Source organism: Papilio xuthus, unplaced genomic scaffold (genome assembly GCF_000836235.2).
Source record: "Papilio xuthus unplaced genomic scaffold, Pxut_1.1 DF827714.1, whole genome shotgun sequence".
Lineage (NCBI taxonomy): Eukaryota > Metazoa > Arthropoda > Insecta > Lepidoptera > Papilionidae > Papilio > Papilio xuthus.
The window spans coordinates 267,780-288,931 of record NW_013530935.1 but is presented as its reverse complement, the minus strand read 5'-3'; the positions used below and the strand labels follow the sequence as shown (position 1 = coordinate 288,931).

Below are 21,152 nucleotides of genomic sequence, written 5' to 3'. Positions count from 1 at the left end.
TAAACACTATTGATATATGTCCATAATTATTTTATAATATTCACTGTCTACGTCAAGAGGTAATAAGCTAAACAAGGAATGAAAGAGGCTTCGTAAAAAAATAAAAATGGAAAAATATTGTCTTTGGCTGCTGTACAGGTAATGGAGAGTTGTCTTGTACTTCGCAGGTGAAAAACGTCCAGGGTCAATGAACTTTTGCATTAGTTTTCTTTTAAATTATTGCATTACTAACAACTTTTTTGGAGGTTAAGTTCGATCGATTTTTCCGCGATAAAATTTTCAAAATGAGATGTATGCAATACAAAAACGCATTTGCTTTTTTTTAAAAATAGCACCAATACACAAATATCAGCACAACGCGTACTTGCGACGCTTCCAACACTTTTTTTTTAAGTAAAACAATTTTACAACTAGCAACACCAAATTTTACGCGGCAAATTAACCAACGAGTTAAGTTTATTACAGAAGAATTATTGTTTTTAATTATATAAGATTAGCATATTGAACATTTGCACCCTATTCTTTTGATCACACATACCTAAACCATTAGGAAATATACAATAGTTCTATGTAAATAGATATGTATAAGTAAAATTAATTATTCACTATGGTAACACTTCTACAAAGGAATTACAGAATAATAAACAAGATTTTTTTGATTAATATTGCGCTTTTGTTTGTGGTATCTGTATTTTTTTGCCTATAAAGATTATATTTTACAAGTAAAGCGAGGAAAGCAGAATACGTAGACATTGTAATCCGAGAAATAAAAAAAAAACATTCCTATAAAATTACTCAAACAGAATCATATCAACAATTAATATAAAATATTAACGAACGTTAAAATTTACAAAAACTACAACTTAAATAAACGCAATTATAGCCAACTACAATATAAACATACCTAAATTTATTTGGTCTCAGTTAAAAATGTCTTAACAAAATACAATCAAGTTAACAATATTAACATTCAAAAGTCGGATTTGAGATTCATTTCGTCGTAAAAATCACGACTCAGTAGAGATACACCCGCTAGAAATTATGAAAATGACAGTTTTGACAAGTAAAATGTGGGTTGCCATATTCCTTACATTTGCACAGATAAGAATAGAATTTCCTTTACTATTTTATTATTGTGATATCTGTATATTATACGACTTACAATAAAATATGTTTTCTCACCATATTTATATTCAAAGGGAATAATTATAAGTGATATTTTGATATGATAAGTAATGGAAACACAACCGAGAAAGTTAGTTTTTTTCCTTATGTTTGTTTTTAGGCAAAGGCGTATTGAGCCATTGAGCCACATTTTAAGGTGAGAACACTCTAAGACTGCGCAGAAGTGTTGCCAGCACGTTGGCGAGACATTCCGCTCTAAGCGCCAGTTGCCCTTCAAGAGTGGAGCTGGTCTCCTGACCCTGACCCTGACTCTTGGCGTTGTGCTCGTGGATGATCTGCGCCATCTCCGCGCCGGCGAGGTCTTTGAACGCGGCCATCACGTCATGTACTCGCAGAACTAAGTTCCTTGTCTGTAAAGGTGATGATGTATGCCTGCCCAGAGCCTGAAATATACAATTACTTTTACTACTCAAATGTGAGTACTTGACCTCTGTTTAGAGAAGAGGAGAACGCGAGAGGAAATGTCTACTACAAGAGAATCAAGGTAATTACCTGTGCCAGGTCGGCCAGGCGGCGCAGCGGGGCGAGGCAGTCGGCCAGCGCCTGTGCAGCGCCCGCGCCGCCGCCCAGCGCCCCCACCAGAGTGCGCGACGTGCCCACCAGTGACACCGCACACATCGTCAGCTCGCTGCGGGCGCGCTGCAACCGAACAGAATATTTGTATTGGACGGTCGCAAGAAATCAAAATATGACATATTTTATATGAAACACATAATTTCTAGTCAATTAGAGAAGATACCTGAAATTTGACTTCGTCGATGTCCTCGCCGCCACCATGGGAGTGCTGATGCGAGCACTTCTGCGCGGCCTGGTGTAGCCGCTGCAGCAGCCCGTCCACCGCCGCTTCCGTCTTGCACAGCAGGTTCTCGAGGGACACGTGCCCGTTGTTTCCGGCGGAAAATTCGGGGAACTTCACCGTGGGGGGTGAGGGCGGGGTCGGGATGTCGTCCACGATGTCCTCCTTGAACCTCACGTGGTTTTGTGTCTTGGGCGTCGGGCTGGATGTGTCCAGACGAAATGATTTCCTTTCGGACAGGGGTGGACTGAACACCTTATGTTCGCTCCCCAGCGCGCCGTTCAATATGTCAGGCCGGTTGCTGAATCGACGGTTCATTTGCGGCGAGCATAACGATAGAGCCGTTGACATTTCTTTGTTTTTCAGTATCGTGCTTTTAGTTTCGGAGTTGGACCGAATGTGGCGACTCTGCAACGTTAAGGAACTGTAATTGTGTGAGGATCTGATAGTGGACTCGTCGTCTGTCAGTCTGCTCTCGTTCTCGAGGTTGCGGTAGGTGCTCAAGTTCCGATGGAAGTGTGGAGATCCGATGCTAGCGAGGCGCTGCTCGGGGTTGCGGACCGGAGATAGTTTCTGTGAAGTTTTCATTCTTAAAACTTCAATACTCGGCACCGGAGGAAGGGGTGGTTTCTTTGGGGGTAATAAGAGGGGTGGGGGAGGTGCGAGGACCTTGTTCTCTATTCTAGGGGGTACCTGAGGAGGGTGCTGGGCGTGTTGCTCGTTTATATCGCACACAACTTTGTAGTTTAACTTTCTGTTGTTCAAGGTGCTGAACTGATGGCTCGGTATATCTACTGCGCTCAATTCATTATTTGAGCAGGTGAAGGAGTTGGAGCGTGGTCGCGGGGCTGGGGTCGGCGGTGTCTTGGGAGGTCTCTCAGGGGCTTTTTTAAGTTCGGTGCTTTTTCTTCTAGGCGGAGGTCTAATTTCGCAAACATCGGGCATCGTGTCGGAGTTCTCTACGTGACCGTCTACTTTGTCGGTCTCCTCGGAGCTGTCATCGTTTTTGCTCTTATCTTTGCTACAACAAGAAAACATACCTTTTCTCTCGACCGTAGGATATTCAATGATATGTGCGACGCCGTTTGCCTGCTTCTCTCCTGTTATACTTTTTCTTTTACCTTTTGGTGAGTCGGTTTTGGAGGAATTTTGCGTTTTACTTTTATCTTTTAACAAAAGACTGTTCCTAGCTTCGCTGAGCGTTTTTGCCGCAAACATATTTCTAATTTCGCTGACACTTAAAGTTCCTCTCACCACGTCTCCGTTGCTTGGTTTCACATCGTTTGTCGGAACTTGATCATTTTTTTCTTGCGAGACCTGAGTTTGATTAACGTAACTGCCGTCCCTATCTAAAGTCGAGGAGTTTGAGGCGGGCGGCGGGGGGATGATGTATGACATTATTTCTTCAGGCGTCAGTTCGATGGCGGGGGTGACTTTCACCGTGGGCGGCTGAACGGTCACGTTTGCGATAAATTCTTCCAGTTCGTTCTTTGGGACACTTTCATCTGCAATATCCTTATCATCGGCAAAGGATGGCGGGACAACGGGTAAAATCTGAGGCACCTGCGTAGTGCCGTCTAGTTCGTCGGGCGTCTGAGGCGGAGGGATCAAAGTTAAATCTATAAGCTCGGCGTCGTTGTCGACCAGACCCTCCTCGTAGTAAAATGGAAACTCGGCTCCCGCTGAGTTTTCTTTACTACTTTTCTCTCGTAATTGTTTCAGATACTCTTTTAAGTTCGGTTCTCTGTTGTCCAGGGTGGCGTCTGGACTGTGCAAGCCGAAGCTGGTTCTTACCGCTTTATTTGCAGGCTTGTTTAAGTGCTTGCGTATCGGACTACTGGTCGGCGTGTAGAGAGAATCATTATCGCTTTCGGACTGACACGCGTCATTATTTAAGGCTAACAAAGCGTCAGTGAGGCCACAATTGTTTAATATAGCACTTAGTCCTTGAGACTGCCTCTTTGTTAAATCATTTGAAACATCTTTCTCTGGTTCCGCAACGGTCAAGCCGCTTAATCCTTGATTGATTGTCTCGGTCAGCAGTAACAAGGAATCGCTGTGTTTCAGTATGCCGGGGGTGTCGTCAGCCGCCGACATTCTGCTCGCGTTGGACTCCGTGTCGCTCTCCGGCTGGTCCACGCAAGTCTCTCGACCACCTATCTCATCGCTGAGGACGCCCTCGTTGTAGCCGTTCTCATGAAAAACGTCACAGTTCTCAGTTAAGTATTGTTCGGAGTTTTCAACGAGCTTTTGCATTTCTTCCACTCGTCGGAGAACCTCCTCGTTCTTAGCTTCGACTAAGCGTGGATTGTTGACGGCATTTTCCAGTAGTTCCAGGGACAGCACGCTTTGAAGATCGAAGCCCATGCCGTCTTCCAGATAGCACGCGTCGTTCGGATCGAATAATCTGAAGTCCTCGTTTCTCCTACATTTCTCGAAGTGTACGTCGTGACCGAGTAGACCGGATTTGGAGTCGTAGCCTATAAGCGGACTGGAGTTGTTGCTGTGATTTCTGTTGGCGATGCTGGTGTTCATATTGGTGTCCAAGTTAGTCTTGGAGGTGTCCGGCGTGGCGTGATACGGCGGCGGCATGCTGAATATCGCGAAATGTTTCCTGGCGAGCTCCGCGGGGCTGTCGTGGTGCAGGTAGCTCCATTTCGCCGGCACAACGTTGTGCTGCGACAAGTATGGTGGTGCTGGAATATAATAACATTTATTTTAATTGACAACGAATTCAAGTTATTAAGAACAGTAAAAGAAGTAATGTGTTAATTTATAGCATTTTAATTTTGCTCTCACCGATATCTTCAGTAATCGGCTCCCTCTCCAGTTCTACATTAAGCTCTTTGCCTGTAGCGAGACGATAATATCTGAAATTGATACAAATAAAAAAACGTCAAGCCGTAAATATTATAAAAGAATGAGATAAATTGATATTCAATGTGCACACCCGGCGATGACGAGCGGCATCTCGGCTGCGTCGCGCTCCTCCATGAGCAGCGCGAGCACGCGGTCGCGGCGCAGGAACACCGCCACGTCCGCCGCGCCCCCCTCACCTCCCTCCCGCCGCACGCGCACGCACTCCACCTCCTCCAGCGACGCTATCGACTGCGGCTGATACACAAACAAACAATATAACCCATTCCTCATTCACATACAGAATTGAATACATGTCAGTAGATCAGCTAGTCTATCTCACCACTGCGTTGTTGTTGCCGAGGATCTGACTGAGACCGAAGCGTGGGGAGACGAGCAGCACTCGCTCGGGCCGCGCGCAGCTGAAACACTTCGCGCCGTAGCTCGGCAGCCCCCCCACTATGTCCAGGTAGTGCAGTTTGGCCTGCAACCGTAAACACAAAACTTTAAAAACGGTCTACGAAAAAAGCTAGCTAAACATCTATCTCTGATATAAAGTAATGTAGGTGAGATGATACTAGTTATGTCTCCCGTGTAGCAGTACAGTACCTGCAGCTGCGTGAGTTGTCGCTGGGGGCCGGTCATGTGCGCGTTCAGCTTGAGCGCGTGTGCCAGCAGCCGGCGCAGCTCGCGTCGCCGCATGCCCTCCAGCAGCCCCGCCGGCACGAACCGCTCCAGACCGAACTCGCGTCTGCAAGCGAGAAGAATTCTTTACACACCATATCACATAGCACAACAACAAAGATAGACAAGAAATCTTGACGGTCTACACGAAAACTTCATATAAATGATTAGAAACTTTTGGACTTGTGGGAGATCTTTGAGAGGACTCACTCGACAGTCTTGACGGTGAGCTTGGTGGGGGAGAGGTTGTTGGCGAGCGCGTGCTGGTGCACGTGCAGGGCGGCGAGGCGCAGCGCCACCTCGGGCTGCAGCTCGGGCGCGAACCGTTCCTGCAGGACGTCGTTGCAGCACTGCACGTAGAGGTAGTCGAGCGCGGCCAGGTCGCGGCGCGCCAGCTCGCCAGCTGAGCTCGGCACGAACACCACTCGGTACAGGCACCGCATCTTGTGCGACCCCGGACGTGCTGCGATCTATACAACATCATCACGTCATCACAGTTATTGTTAGCAACTTCAGAGAGATAAGGCCAGCTCTAAATGTAGTATCGCGTCATGATGGTCGTCAGTTTAAATGCTATTGTTAAGTTGCGATACAACAGTTATGTCATATTGATTTGTTTGTTCACATCACTGAACACGATGATGTCATGATAATATTGTGATGTCATATGTATTTAGTTATCAATGAATTATCTGAGAGTTGTGGTTAGAATAGTGGTTAGATTTCTTCTGAAGCCTTAAGTAAAAAGTAATAAGCTTATCCGTTATGTGTTCAACTGACCCTGGCCAAGGATTCCTTAGGGTCGAGAAGCGTCAGCTTGTTCCTCCGGAGACTTTTAACATGTTCGACGACGAGGCTGAAGTGCTCTGTGGCGGTGATGCACAGCTTGTCTTTGAGGCTGGCCACCACATCCGCCACCGTGGTCGTCGCGTCGTACTTGAATGACTTCGTCTGTCCGTTCTCCAGGAACACCTTCAGCACGTTCGCCATCGGGGGTAGACAGAGGTCGCCCAGCGAGAATGCTGACGGCTGGAAATTTTATATGTCAACTTTCGATCAAAATATGAGAACTCACCAAATAAGACCAAAATATAAAATAACATTACTACTAATTTTCCAAATCTTAAAGGGACTAGTTGTCAGCTGAAACATTTCATTTGATTCTCGATTCTTACCGGATACATGGGTGCGCCGTTCAACTGTACAGAATCGGCGAACCTGACTCTGGGCGGTTTAGCCCTGAGCCGCGCCCGCTTGGCAGCAGAGAGCAGGGCGGAGCGGCGCGCGGCGCTGCCGGAGCGTGCCGGCTGGCACACCCGCAGCGTGACGCGCTCCGAGCAGGCGCGCACTGCAGAGATGACGTGCTCGCGCGCTGCAAGACGCACGTCCTCGCCGTTAACGCACAGGATCTGGTCACCAGGCTCCAACTGGAATGTACATTATGAAATAGATATTAACCATGGAAGATATTAAAATCGAGTGTTATTGAGTAATCTACACTGAGTTTTTTTAAGTAATTTTAAGTTTAAATTTAATGACTGGGTTTTTCATTAACATACATTCATAGTTGATTATGACATCGTTGATTTCTTCTACGTCACACATAATTTACAAGACTATAAAACTACAGAGAGGTGTAGCATTAGTTACTTTTCCGACGCTAGGCGAGTTGTCGGTGACGAAGCGCACGAGGACGGGCTTCTCGGAGCCGGCGACGAAGCCGAAGCCGAGTTCGGGGTCTCGCTGCAGCACGACATCTCGCGGCGCGGGCGGAGACTCGCAGCCGCAACCCTCCGGCGCCACGTACGTCGTCGTCTTGTTCACATGACTAGAACAGTGTACACAGATTGCTGGTAGATGTCGTTGTACGAACGACTTTATTTGAGGTGACTTAAGTTCTACGCATTTATTTAGTCTATTCATTTTACCTAACAAAAGCCTATAGGAGGGTGAAAGAAATTACTAATAATATCTTACTTGATGTAGTAAGGCTTGCCCCTGCTGTCGAGTGCCTGCTCCCAGCCGTACGGCAGGTCCTCACCCTCCGCCGGCCCCTCAGGCCCAGCGCCCGCTCCCGCCCCGCATGCCCCGCTCGGCCAGCTCTCCGCGGGCGGCAACCAGCTCGCAGTGCGCGTTATGTGACTGGAATTGACAAAGATATCATCAGTACTATGCAACTTTGACTTTTCAACTTACGTTGTAATAAAAGTTATAAAATTACTTATGAATGAATATTATATATTTAATAATTTTATTTATTATTTAAATCTAAGTTTTAATATCTGCTATTTTTAAATATCGAGTTTTATATAATTTGTAACAGTTTGTGTTGAGAATGGATGATGTCAAATCAACCAAGGGTTATATTTAAACAATAACCAGGACGTAGATATCGAAGTAAACCGAAGGTGATAGTGATTGGTCGATGTTAATATTAACGCAAATTAGAGAACTGTTGCCACGCATACACCGATGTGGAAAAATGTTGGATCAAGCCAGAACACTTGCAAAAATTTGCTGCACTTGTAAAAATTTTAAACATAAACGCCGCATAAAAGGTATCCTTCATTTAGTAAACTTGCTATGTAAAATATTATTTTACTTTATTCATGAATATCAAAATATAGAGAGCTGAACAAACAGAGAGCGCAGTTTAAACTGTCTCTTGCCTATCCGCTGCAGGCCGCCCGATCTGCTGCTCCATTGCTCTGCCCCATGTTGACCTAACTCTTCAATATTTCACATTTTATACAACATTTAATATTTGACGAATGTAAAACATTTCCACATATAAAACGACTAATATTTGGTCACAAATAAAAATATGACAAGAAAATGTTTATGGAAAAAAAGTTTTAGTACGACGAAGAATTTAGTTTCGAGATTTATTCTCACCTAATAACACTAAAAAAATAATCACTAACAGTAAATTCACACACAAATACATACATACAAAAGGAAAATGTATTTGTTTTAATAAAAACAAAAACGTTTTTAACATCAACATATTTGAAAGAAGATGCGATTAAAATTGCCAATGTCGGCGTTGTTGTTAAAGCTCCAAAATTTCCATAATAACGTACACGGTCCCAAATCCGCGTACATTCGTCTAAGTACGTCGTTATCATGTAAAGCGACCGCCCCACGGCACCACGGCCCCACTGCCGCAAGGCCCCTCGGCTCTTATGTACCCTCCACTTCCCCGTGGCCCCACGACTGACACAACAAGACATAAACCAACCCCCAGCGTCCGCTCAACGTGACGCGAGTATGTAATAAATACGCTCCAACCTCGCGGACATATTTTTTCCGGCACGTTTTATATCTCTGCCGCTTTTATCGCGCATATGTCGTAAGCTTTTTAAGGTTCCGGCTACGCGAGTAACCCTTTGCACGCCTACAGCAATAAAATGATTGGCCTTTTAAAACAATTTGGACTAAAAGGGTTAAGCTGCAGGATTTGAACAGATGTTATCAGTCCTGTAAATGATTTTCACAAATATAAATGTGTTTAATTCCCAAATATCGTGAGACATCAATATCTTCTTTCAATTATTTGTTGCGCTAATTTATTTTAGAGTTGAAATTAAAATATTCAATGTAAAAAGTTATTTTAACTAACCGAGAACAGTTTAAAACACTTACTTGTGAACAAAGAATTTCCTACCAAGTGCGGTAAGCTGAACACATCTAAGTTACAACTTAACGATTAAGTACTATATAAGTACGCTGCGAGTAACTTCCATTTTTGCAGATTAACGTGTTTAAAAAGTTGAGTCGCGGGGGAACTTTACATTCCTGTACAACGTTCGACGTGAATTTACTACATACAAAATGTATTTGTCTGTTGTTTTGTTGTATTAAGACAGTTGTACTTAACACTCTAATCAGAAAGGATACGGTAAAATTAAATACATTTAATTGTTTAATAAATACGATTAAAGTACCAATTTAATCGTATTTGTTAATGTAGTTAGAGCGTCGGTGGCTCAGGGGTCAAGCACTTGACTTGCAATCTGCTGGGTTCAAATCCTGCCATGTACCAATGTGTATTTCCATTTCCTATTTACATATGTACATTTATCCGACGTTCTTACGGTGAAGGAAAACATCGTGATGCAACTTATACATATCTGAGAAGAAATTCAAAGATATGTGTGAAGTCAACCAACCCGTACTTGGCCAGCGTGGTTGACTATGGCCAAATCACCCTTAAGTTAGGGTAGGCTCCGAGCCCCTCAGTGGGGACGTATAGTGAGCTGATGATGATGTGTTTCTGTAGAATTAGGATAAATGTTTTTCTATATATATTTTTAATTAAAAACAAATAAAATAGACCTAACTATGTATATAGGTAGTATGTATGGTATAAATGTCATTAACCGTAGGTTTCTAAGACCGAAATCCCCGTTTAAAACATAATGTTATCTCTGTTTTCTTAAAGTTTTATACAGACATTTTGGTATCAGAAACCAACGATAACTAAAACGAATAATAATTGTAATATTATGTCAGACATAGTCAGATGTGAAAGTTGTGTAGAAAGTACTCCAGCGCCGAATGTAGTCTCAGTGGCGGTAACCGCTCGCTTTAGCAAATGAATGCCTAATTACGCGACATTTTGCGAAGTTTTCTGAGGAATTCGTTCTCTACCGACGTGAGTTTAAATTCCTCGGATAAAGTTTACTTTATGAGGAGAACGTTTAAGATATTCTCTATGGATTTCGTATTTGAATTTCTTGCTGAAAGTTTCATTTTGAAGTAAATTTTACTTATTTTATTTTTAAGGTTTAAGCTCTGCGCTTGATGTAAAATTTTGTACTCGCTTAAAATTAAGAATTACCTAAGTAACTGATCTAAAGCATAGACATCTAAGAACAATTTTTAACATATAAAATCTAATTCATATGTAAAATGTCGTCAATCATTATTTATTTTAAATAGCAACAAAGGGCCTAGTACAAATATATGTGAGAACGTATTTATAACGTCAGCTATAAAATTTGTCTAAGAATTTGTGCGAAAAGTACATCAAGAATATTTTGTCACTAATTACGAGAACGCATGTCGCAAACTATTCGTGTTACGCACTATGAATTTATATACAAATACGTGGAGGATAATTCTATGAATGTTTATTTCCAAAAACGTCAACTAATCCGGTACAAACTGCGTCACCTGACATAACAAAATCATTCACTCTCACTCCCCCTACACTTAGAACCGTTCTTTTTACGAGAACATATTTTTCACGTCGTTCATACGTGTACAAAAGCTGAGGAAACAACATGTGTATTTCCACTTACATACTTGTTATCTTTTATATTTTTTTAAATAAAGAGCTGTCATCTTTTCGTGTCTTTTTTACCCTAGTGGTACTTTTTTATGCATGAAAGCGAACGTACGAGCACGTTTGTCGTATGAAACTAAGGATACGGCAATTTATTGAGAATGTGTGAAACGAAATATTCAGTGGGACAAATTTAGATTTAAAAAAAACGATGGCGCTGAAGTATTAAGTGCCAGTTATTTATAGTTTTTAAAATTCGTTTTTATTTTTTTTCTTGCGATCAAAATTGAAGAACGACAACATGACATGGATTTACTTTAAAAGTATTATAAAATAAACGACGCAACTCCAAGTTAACAAATTCAGACGAGCGCGGTTCGTCAGTTGCGAGAAATTTAGCAATTTATTCCCTATCCCCTTATTTGTAATCTGCTGAAAATAATTTGAACAGCGCGCCGGATTTCAGTCAGAGTTTAACACTTATATAGCCTCACAGAACTTTTATTGAAAATGTTTTAAGCTCTCACAATCTCGCTTCGAAGTTATCGAATATTAAAAATTTTACTTTGCAAATGTTTTTTTACAGATTATTATGCTTTAATCGGAAAAAAGGATGTTAATTCGGAACTGGTTAATTGCATTTCGGAGATTTAAATCACGTTATGAAATATTTTATTATGAAATTATATTTTGTAAATTTTCTAATCACTAAATAGACGAGCGATTCCTTAACCTTTTACAATATTGGCAAGGTTTTCATTATATTGACATTTTGCAATTTCTTTTAATACAAAACAATTTAAAGTATATCTTATTACACTAAGTATAAAGTATAAAATGCTTAACAATGCTGTCGAGTAGTAATTTAAGCTTGGGGGAGGAAAGAGGATTGTCAGAATGGAGCCTCATTTGGAACGTTTAAAGAAAAAGAAAATGGAAAATAGAAATGAGTATAACAACTTGTTCGTTATTGATTTTTTTTACATTCAGTTTCACAAAAGGATAAATAAAAATTTTGCGTTTATTAACTTATACGGACTTTATCTTTTCAAGGATAAAAGATGGGAATAGTTGGAAAAAAGTGAACTTTAATTATCAAAAAAAAATATCTTATTTCATTTGTTTAATTATTATCACATTACTTTTTAAAATTCATGGAACGATTATAAAATCTGTCCTGTGTCGGAGGCTGGGACATATAGTTCTAACAATAAATTCCAGAGGGCGCTGTTCTGAATGATTGGAGGTGTTCCGACGTTATTGGGGTCCCGGGGGTCCGGGTCTCGGGGTCCGGGGTCCGGGCAAATCGACGGGAAATTGTGCTGCCGATTGCTGGCCGCACAATACAATACATTCCGCACCAAATAAAAATAAAGAGGTAAATGCAGGAATTCAAATAAAGAACCTTTTATCGTATACGTAAAATAAAGTTCTTTTTTTAAGAAAAAATGTTGAAGAAAGCAAAGAATAAAGCTTTGTCCTGTCTTCAAGGATGAACTAATAAGCGTAGGAATTTTAAAGACGCCTAAATAGTTTATAAAATAGGATATCTCATTACATATATAGTAAAAAAGGAGAATAAGAAAGTTTTAATCACAATTTATGCTTATATTTCACCCACGTTGAACTATAAAGAATTTTAAAATAAAAAATTGGTATAAGAGGTTTTTTGAATTCGAAGATGACAGACCTACAAACATGATCTATATTTCTATTAACGTAATAAGGTTGGATATGAAAAGTTGTGAGTTTTGGAGTGAGGTGAGAACAAAGAGGGGAACGTGACCGCAAATCGCATCAAACATTGCTGCAGCGTGCTATTTGCATAACCCGTAAAGAGCAGAGATCATATTTTGTCGGGATAAAACTTGATAAGACCACGAGTATAGTAATAAGAGCAGCGGAATTTAATATTATTTAAACACTTACTACCAGGTGAGATTGTGGTCAAGAACTAATTTTTGCGTTATAAAAAAGAAATTTTCAGGTTAAACATAATAAACAAAGATATATTGTAGTCTTCGTTACTTGCTTTTTGTCCGTTGAAGTCCACGGTTTATTTATATATCCTTTTTGGAAAGTATAATAATATTATTTGTCAACACAGATATTGCATGTTGCTTTTTTACATTGGTTACATGTAGCATAAACCGCTACCGTTCATGAATTACACCGCTATCCTCACGCCTAGCAGCCCAACAATGGCGGGTTTACGGCATTGTGCGAGATATTATTGTGCCATAGAGATCGCTGACGTTCCCGCTTACTTTCAATCCCCTTTTTAAAACCATAGATTAATGCAGAACTGAACCATAGAGCTTCACTTATTGTTGGGGAGGTGCGAACGACTCAACTTTAATGGACGTATTTCAATATTTCGAAGTACAAACAACACCTTTTATGCTTACCTCTCAAACCCAAAAAATATTTTTGTCAGCACTTTTGTAAGGACTAGACTGTAATCTAGAAATAGCTACAAGATCGATTAGTCAGCTTTAATCTTACTTCTTAAAAATTTATATGTTTGGATGGATGGGTGAATGTTTGTTTGAAGATATCTCCAGAACGGCTAAACGGATCCCGCTAAAATTTGGTATAAATGAAGAACATAGCCTAGAAGAGCATAAAGGTTACTAATTAAGTTTTTTATAATTCCGCACGGACGACAACTAGTTGTTTTAATAAATACTTACTGACATTGGTTGATTAAATCAACTAATTTTCAGTCTAGTCTAGTCGCCAAATTAATCTAAATCGAGTCTATGGCAACTATATTATGAGAAGTTGGAAGTCTCCCAAACTAGGTTCTTACACAAATCTTCGCCGAGAGTCGACTCGGTTTAATGTAGCGAAAGGTTTTTCCCGATAACATAGAGTGTTTTGATTTCATTTAAGGTCTAGTTTGCTTTAAGTCTTATTGTGGTTGTGGATGTTGCGCCATAACTTCGCTATGCATTAATTAAAAAAAATTATTCAAGAGCAAAAATACTTATAAAAAATACATATATGGAACACGATCCCGAAACACATCTCTTATTTCTACAAATGATATTTAAATGTAGCTTTGTTTACTTTAACTTAGGTTTGAAATAATTAATTAGGTACTTATCTTTTCAATATAAACTTCAACACTGCACGATAGCAAAAGAAATTTGCATAAATTTCATAAATTAAAAAACAGCATCACGATAGCGAAAATGTGTTTATTTCGTTGTTATAATAACTTAAACTAGAAAAAAAACTTGAGCACTATTCGCAATTACATTTTATTGGTAAAAATTCCCGCGCGATTCTCTCTCTTTTTGTCTATGTTTTTTTACAAATAAAAAGGCAAAGGTTTTTGCCAATATGCCACGTCTCTGGCAGAATGTTTAATTTAATTAAGAGATAAATAAATATTATTACTTAAACTATGATGATACTCCTCGTAAATAAATTAATTGTTTAGTTTCATCAAAAGTCAAAAGATGTTCAAAGTAGAACATTTAATTCCACATCGATCCCTCTGTATTGCGTTACGTAGTCCGGTCTGGTCCGGCTGACAGCGCCGGTACTCGGCGGTGCGGATATCAAATTATCGGACGGCTGGTGTCAAATGAAAGAAGGGAATTTCATAAAAAAAAATTCAATTCGCATTTTGTTTCAATGATTAATAAAATCATATGATTCACGATATTACGTTACAATTTCAATTTAAACATTATTCTTTCTAATATTATACATGCAAAAGTAACTCTGTCTGTCTGTCTGTGTGACTGATTTTAATGAAATTTGGTGCAGTCTACAGGCTGAGAAAAGACATAGGCTTTTTAACGCGAAAATGTGTTTATAAAAGGTTGAAAAGGGGATTGGAAATTTGTATGAAAGAATAGTTATTTTTACGCGGCCATTGGCTCTCGGATTGACTTTCGATGCAGGCGGTGCGGATGATGGACGCAGCGTTACGTCAAAATCAAAATCATATAAAGCAAATTAAAATCCGTTGCCGGCCGTGCGTGAGGTGCGTCCTGCGCGTACCAATAAACGCGTACCTTTATTGCCATGATGTAGCAATAACTGAGTCAGCGTATAAATAATTGACAATCAGTTGGACAATTGGAAACTGTAATAGAACGCGGAAATGAAATCAACGTAATGAATTGACGAATCAGTGATTAATGATACCACTCAATCATTATTTGGTTAATCATTAATGATGTATTGAATTCGTTATTAATTTAAAAGATTATTTTGTATATTATGGAATAAATTCTTAGTAGTTCGTATTGTACTCTAGAGACTGTCTTGCAATTATTCGTAGTATCTACGCCGTAGCTTCTAAATTGTCTACGATAAAAAAGTAAAAGTAAAAAAATATTGTGAAGCGTGAGTATAAAGGTTAAGTAAGTTTGTTGATAATCTGAACTAGTCCCCAGAGTGCTTCCTCGTAACAGATCTGCCTCGAGCGATAGCACTACGCTACGCTTACAATGTTCCTATTAAATGGGCTTATAACGAATACGTATATTCACATAGATTATTTTATAGCTTAGTACAATTTTCGTCAAAAAAACGTTGCTTAGCTCAAAAAAAGTTGATTTTTTTAAGCTCTGTATTCGATCTGTGTAGCTAACTTACGGGTAAACATCGTTGGTGGCTCAAATCTGCGTAGAAATTCAAAGATACATATATGTGTAAATTCAACATGCAATGAGCCAGCATATATATATATATATATATATATATATATAACTATAGCCTAGTCACCCAACTTAGGAGATGTTAGGGGACTTATAGTGATCTGATGATGATGGCGAAGTAACTTGGTGTGCCGACGTCTTTTTTTGCATCATTAATGACAGATAAAATTGTTAATACTACTTTAAAGATATTCTATAGTAGTTTATTATAGAATGGGTTTATGTTGTTTCCCCGGCAGCGGCGGCGGGCGGCGGCGAGCGCCGGCGAGCGGAGGTGTCGTTCAATTTGCGAGACCGACTGACATCGTCTCCGCAACGCCGCGCCGGCCCTCTATCCAGTCTGTGCAAACATCTATTTTGATTTTACGATACCTCTTCAACTTTATTTTGCGACTTTCCTTGTAGAAATTGGAAGGTTTATTTAAAGTACTGATTTTAAACGACGTTTTACATTATATACTCTCCAAAAAATTCTGTCGAGTCAGAATAGTGATGTTAAACAAACGCTGACGTATTTATGTATTTTACCATGAAATCTGTTAACCAGGCTCGTCAGGGTGTTATATTATTGTTGCAATTAAATCTTAAATTCGTTTAACGTACTTATCTTAACGTTTGTAAATGGAAGGTCTCCAATGAGTAGGAGGCTGTATTATTCTAATATGTCACGTCAACTTTACCACTTCGCTGACAGACGCTAGGAAATTAAATGTCAATTTGTTGACAAGTACGTCAGCGCGGCACAAACGTTGAGATCAAAGGAAATGAACGTCCTTAATGAATTTCATGATTTCACTGACAATGTTTATGAAACTAGTGATTCCACGTGGCTTTGTTTTGATTTTTCCAATTGTTATGTCGTGATATCGTATAATAAAATGGTAAGTATAGAAACCTACTACTAATCAACTATTCATGTTAGTGGCAGTAAACATTAATATTGATTTATTAACATTTCTCACTAAGTTTAAGTTAAAGCTAATTTATCCATGGTAATCAGTTTACAAATCTAAACTTGCCAAAACCTCGAGGAACGCTTACTTCCTTCTAAAGTTGTCAAGATGCAACAAAATGTTGTCAGAAACTTTGCGACGTGATTACCGCAACATTTGCAGATTCAAAACTTTGACAGCGGTTTTACTTTACAGCCGGATTTTGTCCAGGAAATGTTGCCATGTCAACAACAATTTGTTACTCGATTAATCATTGTGAAACGGCAACAAATATTAATATTGATTATTTTAAGTAAACATTATGCTCGAATGTATTAATTATATTAATTAAGTTTAAGTAATAAAATAGGACGCCAAATCGTAATAAGACTAAACTTTGTTTTCACGAAAATATTGCTAGAATTCCAACTGTAAATAAAGTGATTATTTGAAGAAAAGGTTTATTAGTAAAGTTAATATTTATTAAGTATGCTAAAGCTATTGACTAACGTTTTCAAAATGAAAAAAAAAAATTGAAAGTGTTGTTTTACATGTCGTCCATTTTGTGTGATAGAGTAAGTTTCAAAGGCGGCTTTCTTTGATGCACAACTCCACTTTCCTGTGGTTTTATAATAACATCAGCCACTCCTCGGGGTTTATTGTTAAGCAAACGAGTTTCCCCTCCCCTCACCTCCATCCCCCGGCGCTCTTCACAGCACTCTTTTTGCTTTTCCCCGTCGCCGAACCAAGGCAGGATTTTAAATGTTTTTTTTTAAAGATTTTTCCATTATCTTTTCACTGAAGTATATTTTTAAAAGAACATTGATGTAAAATTGTCAACTTTCGTCGTCAGCTCAGTGAAATAAAGTTTAATATGTTTTGATTTTGAAAGAGCTTTTTGGACCTTGTCTATGAAAACTGAATAAAAAGGTAAGCTAAACAGCAACCACTAATATTAAGAACAAAAGACGTAGATTCTTTTTGTTAGCTTTACAATATAATTTTAGTTACATTTTAAATAATACTCTTAAATTGCATACTTTTATAAAGGTGAAGGACACGAGTAAGCTACATTATAGTGGTACATATAATATGCACATATGTATCTTCTTATATCTTCATATAGACTTTGCCCGCGGGACATACAGCGCTTCCATTAGACGAGGCGAGAGCGAACGACTTACGACACACTGCAATATATTGAAACCTTAAATAAATATCAATATTTAAAAAATAAAAGATAATGTTCACTTTGTTTTTAACACAAATTTCAAACGTTACAGGTAATAAATGACTGCACTAAGTCTTTCTAAGGTAAACAGTTTTATTGTGTAAGTTACTGATAAAATTGTTACTAAAGTACACAGTTTTTGTGGCAGTTATGCACTACATGTTTGTTTGATGAGCTAGTAATATCATTTAATATGCCCTGTCTTTCTTTTATAATTAACATTAAATAAAAATCATCTAGTACCATGAACATAACTGTTCATTCCTTGAGTCATTATTGTTGTTAAGATAACGATATTAAGACGTTTGTTATTATATTTGGAAAGAAAAGATGTTTGTATCTTTTCGTACTCTTGAGACGTGGACCGACGGAATCACAATTGGAGGCCACAAACTATCTAACCTGCGCTACGCAGATGACACGACCCTTTTTGCATCTAGTGCGAGCCGTATGGAACAGCTTCTCAAAAAAATGGAGGAAGTTAGTCTCGAATTTGGCCTGAAGATCAATCGCAACAAGACTAAAATAATGATTGTTGACCGTATGAATAATAACTTACCAGAAGTTACACAGGTCGCAAATTGTTCAGTTGTCCAATCATATATTTATCTAGGCGCGTTGATCTCGAACAGCGGCGGTTGTATAGACGAGATAAAGCGGCGAATGGCAATCACTAGGTCAGCGATGGAGAAATTGCAAAGAATATGGAGGAACCGCGACATTACAAAAGCGACTAAAACTCGGCTCGTACGATCGCTTGTATTCTCCATATTCCTTTATGCGTCCGAAACGTGGACCCTACGAGAGAGTGAGAAAAAGAAGATAGACGCGCTCGAGATGTGGTGCTGGAGAAGAATGCTGAAAATACCTTGGACCGCATTCCGGACAAACAAGTCAATCCTCGAAGAACTCGGCATCAAGCAGCGTCTGTCATGCATTGTTCGGGTTCGCATACTCACTTTTTTTGGTCACGTCTGTAGACGTGATGACGAATCCATCGAGCGCTTGGTGGTGCAGGGGAAAGTTGAGGGCAATAGACCACGAGGAAGATCGCCTATGAGGTGGACCGACCAAATCAGAGCGGCTGTGGATGTCCCCCTGCACCAATGTACAAAAAAGGCAGCGACTAGGGAGGAGTGGCGGCGCCTGGTAAAGCGGGTCACTGATACGTGATGACCACGACCAGTCTGACAAGACTGCAACGACAAAGAAGAAGAAGAAGAATCTTTTCTTACTATCCTTATTTGGAAGTGTGAATAGTCAAGAAAAATACGTAAAAAGCAATTTCTTTAGTGTTACCGAAGAACTTAAGATTAAGTGAGAAAATGTTTTGTTAATTAAGTAGATGCTACCCGAGTGAATTATAAATTAATTCCGAAGAAAATTTGATTAGGCCTCGGACGTGAATTAATTAGTTGGCGGCCATTAAAGTGGCCGCTGACGCTGTCGTTAGCGCCACGAGATTGATACTGCTAATTGCAAGAGGAAAATGGAAATTGGGCAGAGACGAAATTTCCATCATACAGAAAATTGTTCAGCAGAATATAACCTAGTCGGAATATAAAGTGGCAAAGTTCACAATAGCACAGCGACAACAGTACTCTATCCAACATGTTAACACATGCGAAAAAAAAACATTTTGAATGTCTTCTTTGCAATGTAACAGATTTTCTAAATGTAACTTGACCTATACGAAGTGCCTCGTGGCAAGTTAAATCCAGTTCAAATTGAATATAACCAGTTCGTACTGGATATATTCATTATGTACGAAACTCGATTGGTGAGGTGTGGAGAAGTTTGCACTCCATATCGACTTGCCTTCGCCTCTGACGTGATTTGAACAGCTTGAAAATTTCATGTGAATTTTTAAGTTTGTATTTAATAGAAGAAAGAAAATCTGTTGTAGTTAAAAAGAATGCATTAACTCTACGTAGTACAAGACAATTATTTACTATTAACTGTAGTCAGCGTCTTTTTCGTGTGAAATTAAAATTAAATTATCTATTTCAGACTGCAATCTATCTCCGTTCTAAATGTTATCCATATCCATCCAACGGTTCTGAAGCAACGCATAACATACTTTATTCCATCCCAACTTTCGTGTTTATAATATTAGTATTAAGATTTTAACCGATTTTTCCAACCAACCAACGATTATGAATTTATGTATTCATATAATTTATATGTATTTCACATGTTGTATAAAACCTTTATGCCTCAACATAATCCACTGTAACTGTTGACAGACGTATCCAGAAACCAATTGATTGGACAAATAGATTAATAGACAAACAGTTAGCGAGCACCGCTCACAGACTGAACACGTTTGACCTCTATAACATGCGCAAACATATTAATTATTTCATGTTATTTTTACATGGACAAATTACTTATTGGAAAAGTGTGCAATAGACAGCCTCTTTTACACATTTTGTGATGCAATTTAATTTTTTTTAATTGACAGCAATGGCGTTAGGGAAGGATGAAGTAGGGCGACCATCCAAGGCGCAAGGCAAATTTCCCACCACACCAAAATAAAGGGGGCGCCTCAAAATGTTGTTCATGGCGCTCGAAATTATGAAACCTGCCTTGTTAATTGTTATGCATTTGCGGCTACTAGATAGTAGAATTAGAAGAAAAAACAAATCGACGAGACCAAAGAAAAAGTTACATCTCTTATGAGATCTCTTTTCGCTGTAGCTCATTTCGTCAGAGGGGTCTTAATCTTCATTAATTTCTTGTTTAAACTTGGATCTATCCGCACATCTATAAGTCAAAGGCAAACATCAAGCTAAATGATAAATATCTCACTCCATTAACTCTTACAAAACTAATTTCCGAACATTTCTAACAACATTCAATCAACAACCTTATCTCTTAACAAATAAGATCGAAACTTGCAGTAAACATACAATAGTTATGAACTCATATTGGGCCAAATTTAATTAGACTTGTGTGACGGGAACTAATTACTTAGTCAAGGGATGACTGATCTTGTAAAGAGGGTCGCGGATCGAGCGATCATTTCTAAATTGATGAAGACGAATATCAGACGGAACCTTTGTTCTTAGATAAGGAAGGATAAGAAGGAAATGACACAAGATAACTTACGAGATGTAACATTAACTTATATACTAATAAGTGCGAGATGTCTCATGGAAATACAAATGACTCGAATAGGGTAAGTTACATCTAAACTTAGAATGATTTAAGTTAATTCTTATTAAAAGCTAAAGAAATATAATACCGAAGCTCAGAAAAATCTTAAGTACTTTTTTCGTCCCGAAGTCCACTCGAGTGACAAAAACGCGGAGCCCTAGACAGGAGGGGTCTGAGTGGTCTCTGGAAGTCCCGCCGCCGCTGGAGGCAGACGACTCAAGTACCCAGTATTACATTCATGATATTTCGGACTTTAAAGTTAATTTGATCAAGTAAAAAAAGAAGCCTTTGTTTATCTTACTACGAGGTTTAGAGCTGAAATCAATATGCGATTCATGAA

General features: G+C 39.2%; 1 protein-coding gene across 1 annotated transcript in view; it reads right to left on the bottom strand.

Moving 5' to 3' along the window:
* Nucleotides 1-209: 209 nt before the first annotated feature.
* The window catches only part of LOC106116738 (uncharacterized), an 80,546-nt gene continuing 59,603 nt past the window's right edge, over nucleotides 210-21,152 (bottom strand). The window contains exons 3-14 of the mRNA XM_013310716.1: nucleotides 7,499-7,663; nucleotides 7,172-7,349; nucleotides 6,697-6,948; nucleotides 6,302-6,550; nucleotides 5,732-5,991; nucleotides 5,447-5,588; nucleotides 5,181-5,321; nucleotides 4,932-5,095; nucleotides 4,781-4,851; nucleotides 1,925-4,677; nucleotides 1,678-1,824; nucleotides 210-1,568 (exon numbers count right to left, since the gene is read on the bottom strand). Of these exons, the coding sequence (XP_013166170.1) occupies nucleotides 1,317-1,568; nucleotides 1,678-1,824; nucleotides 1,925-4,677; nucleotides 4,781-4,851; nucleotides 4,932-5,095; nucleotides 5,181-5,321; nucleotides 5,447-5,588; nucleotides 5,732-5,991; nucleotides 6,302-6,550; nucleotides 6,697-6,948; nucleotides 7,172-7,349; nucleotides 7,499-7,663 (4,774 nt within the window). The 3' untranslated portion in view covers nucleotides 210-1,316. The remainder of the gene's footprint in view (nucleotides 1,569-1,677; nucleotides 1,825-1,924; nucleotides 4,678-4,780; nucleotides 4,852-4,931; nucleotides 5,096-5,180; nucleotides 5,322-5,446; nucleotides 5,589-5,731; nucleotides 5,992-6,301; nucleotides 6,551-6,696; nucleotides 6,949-7,171; nucleotides 7,350-7,498; nucleotides 7,664-21,152) is intronic.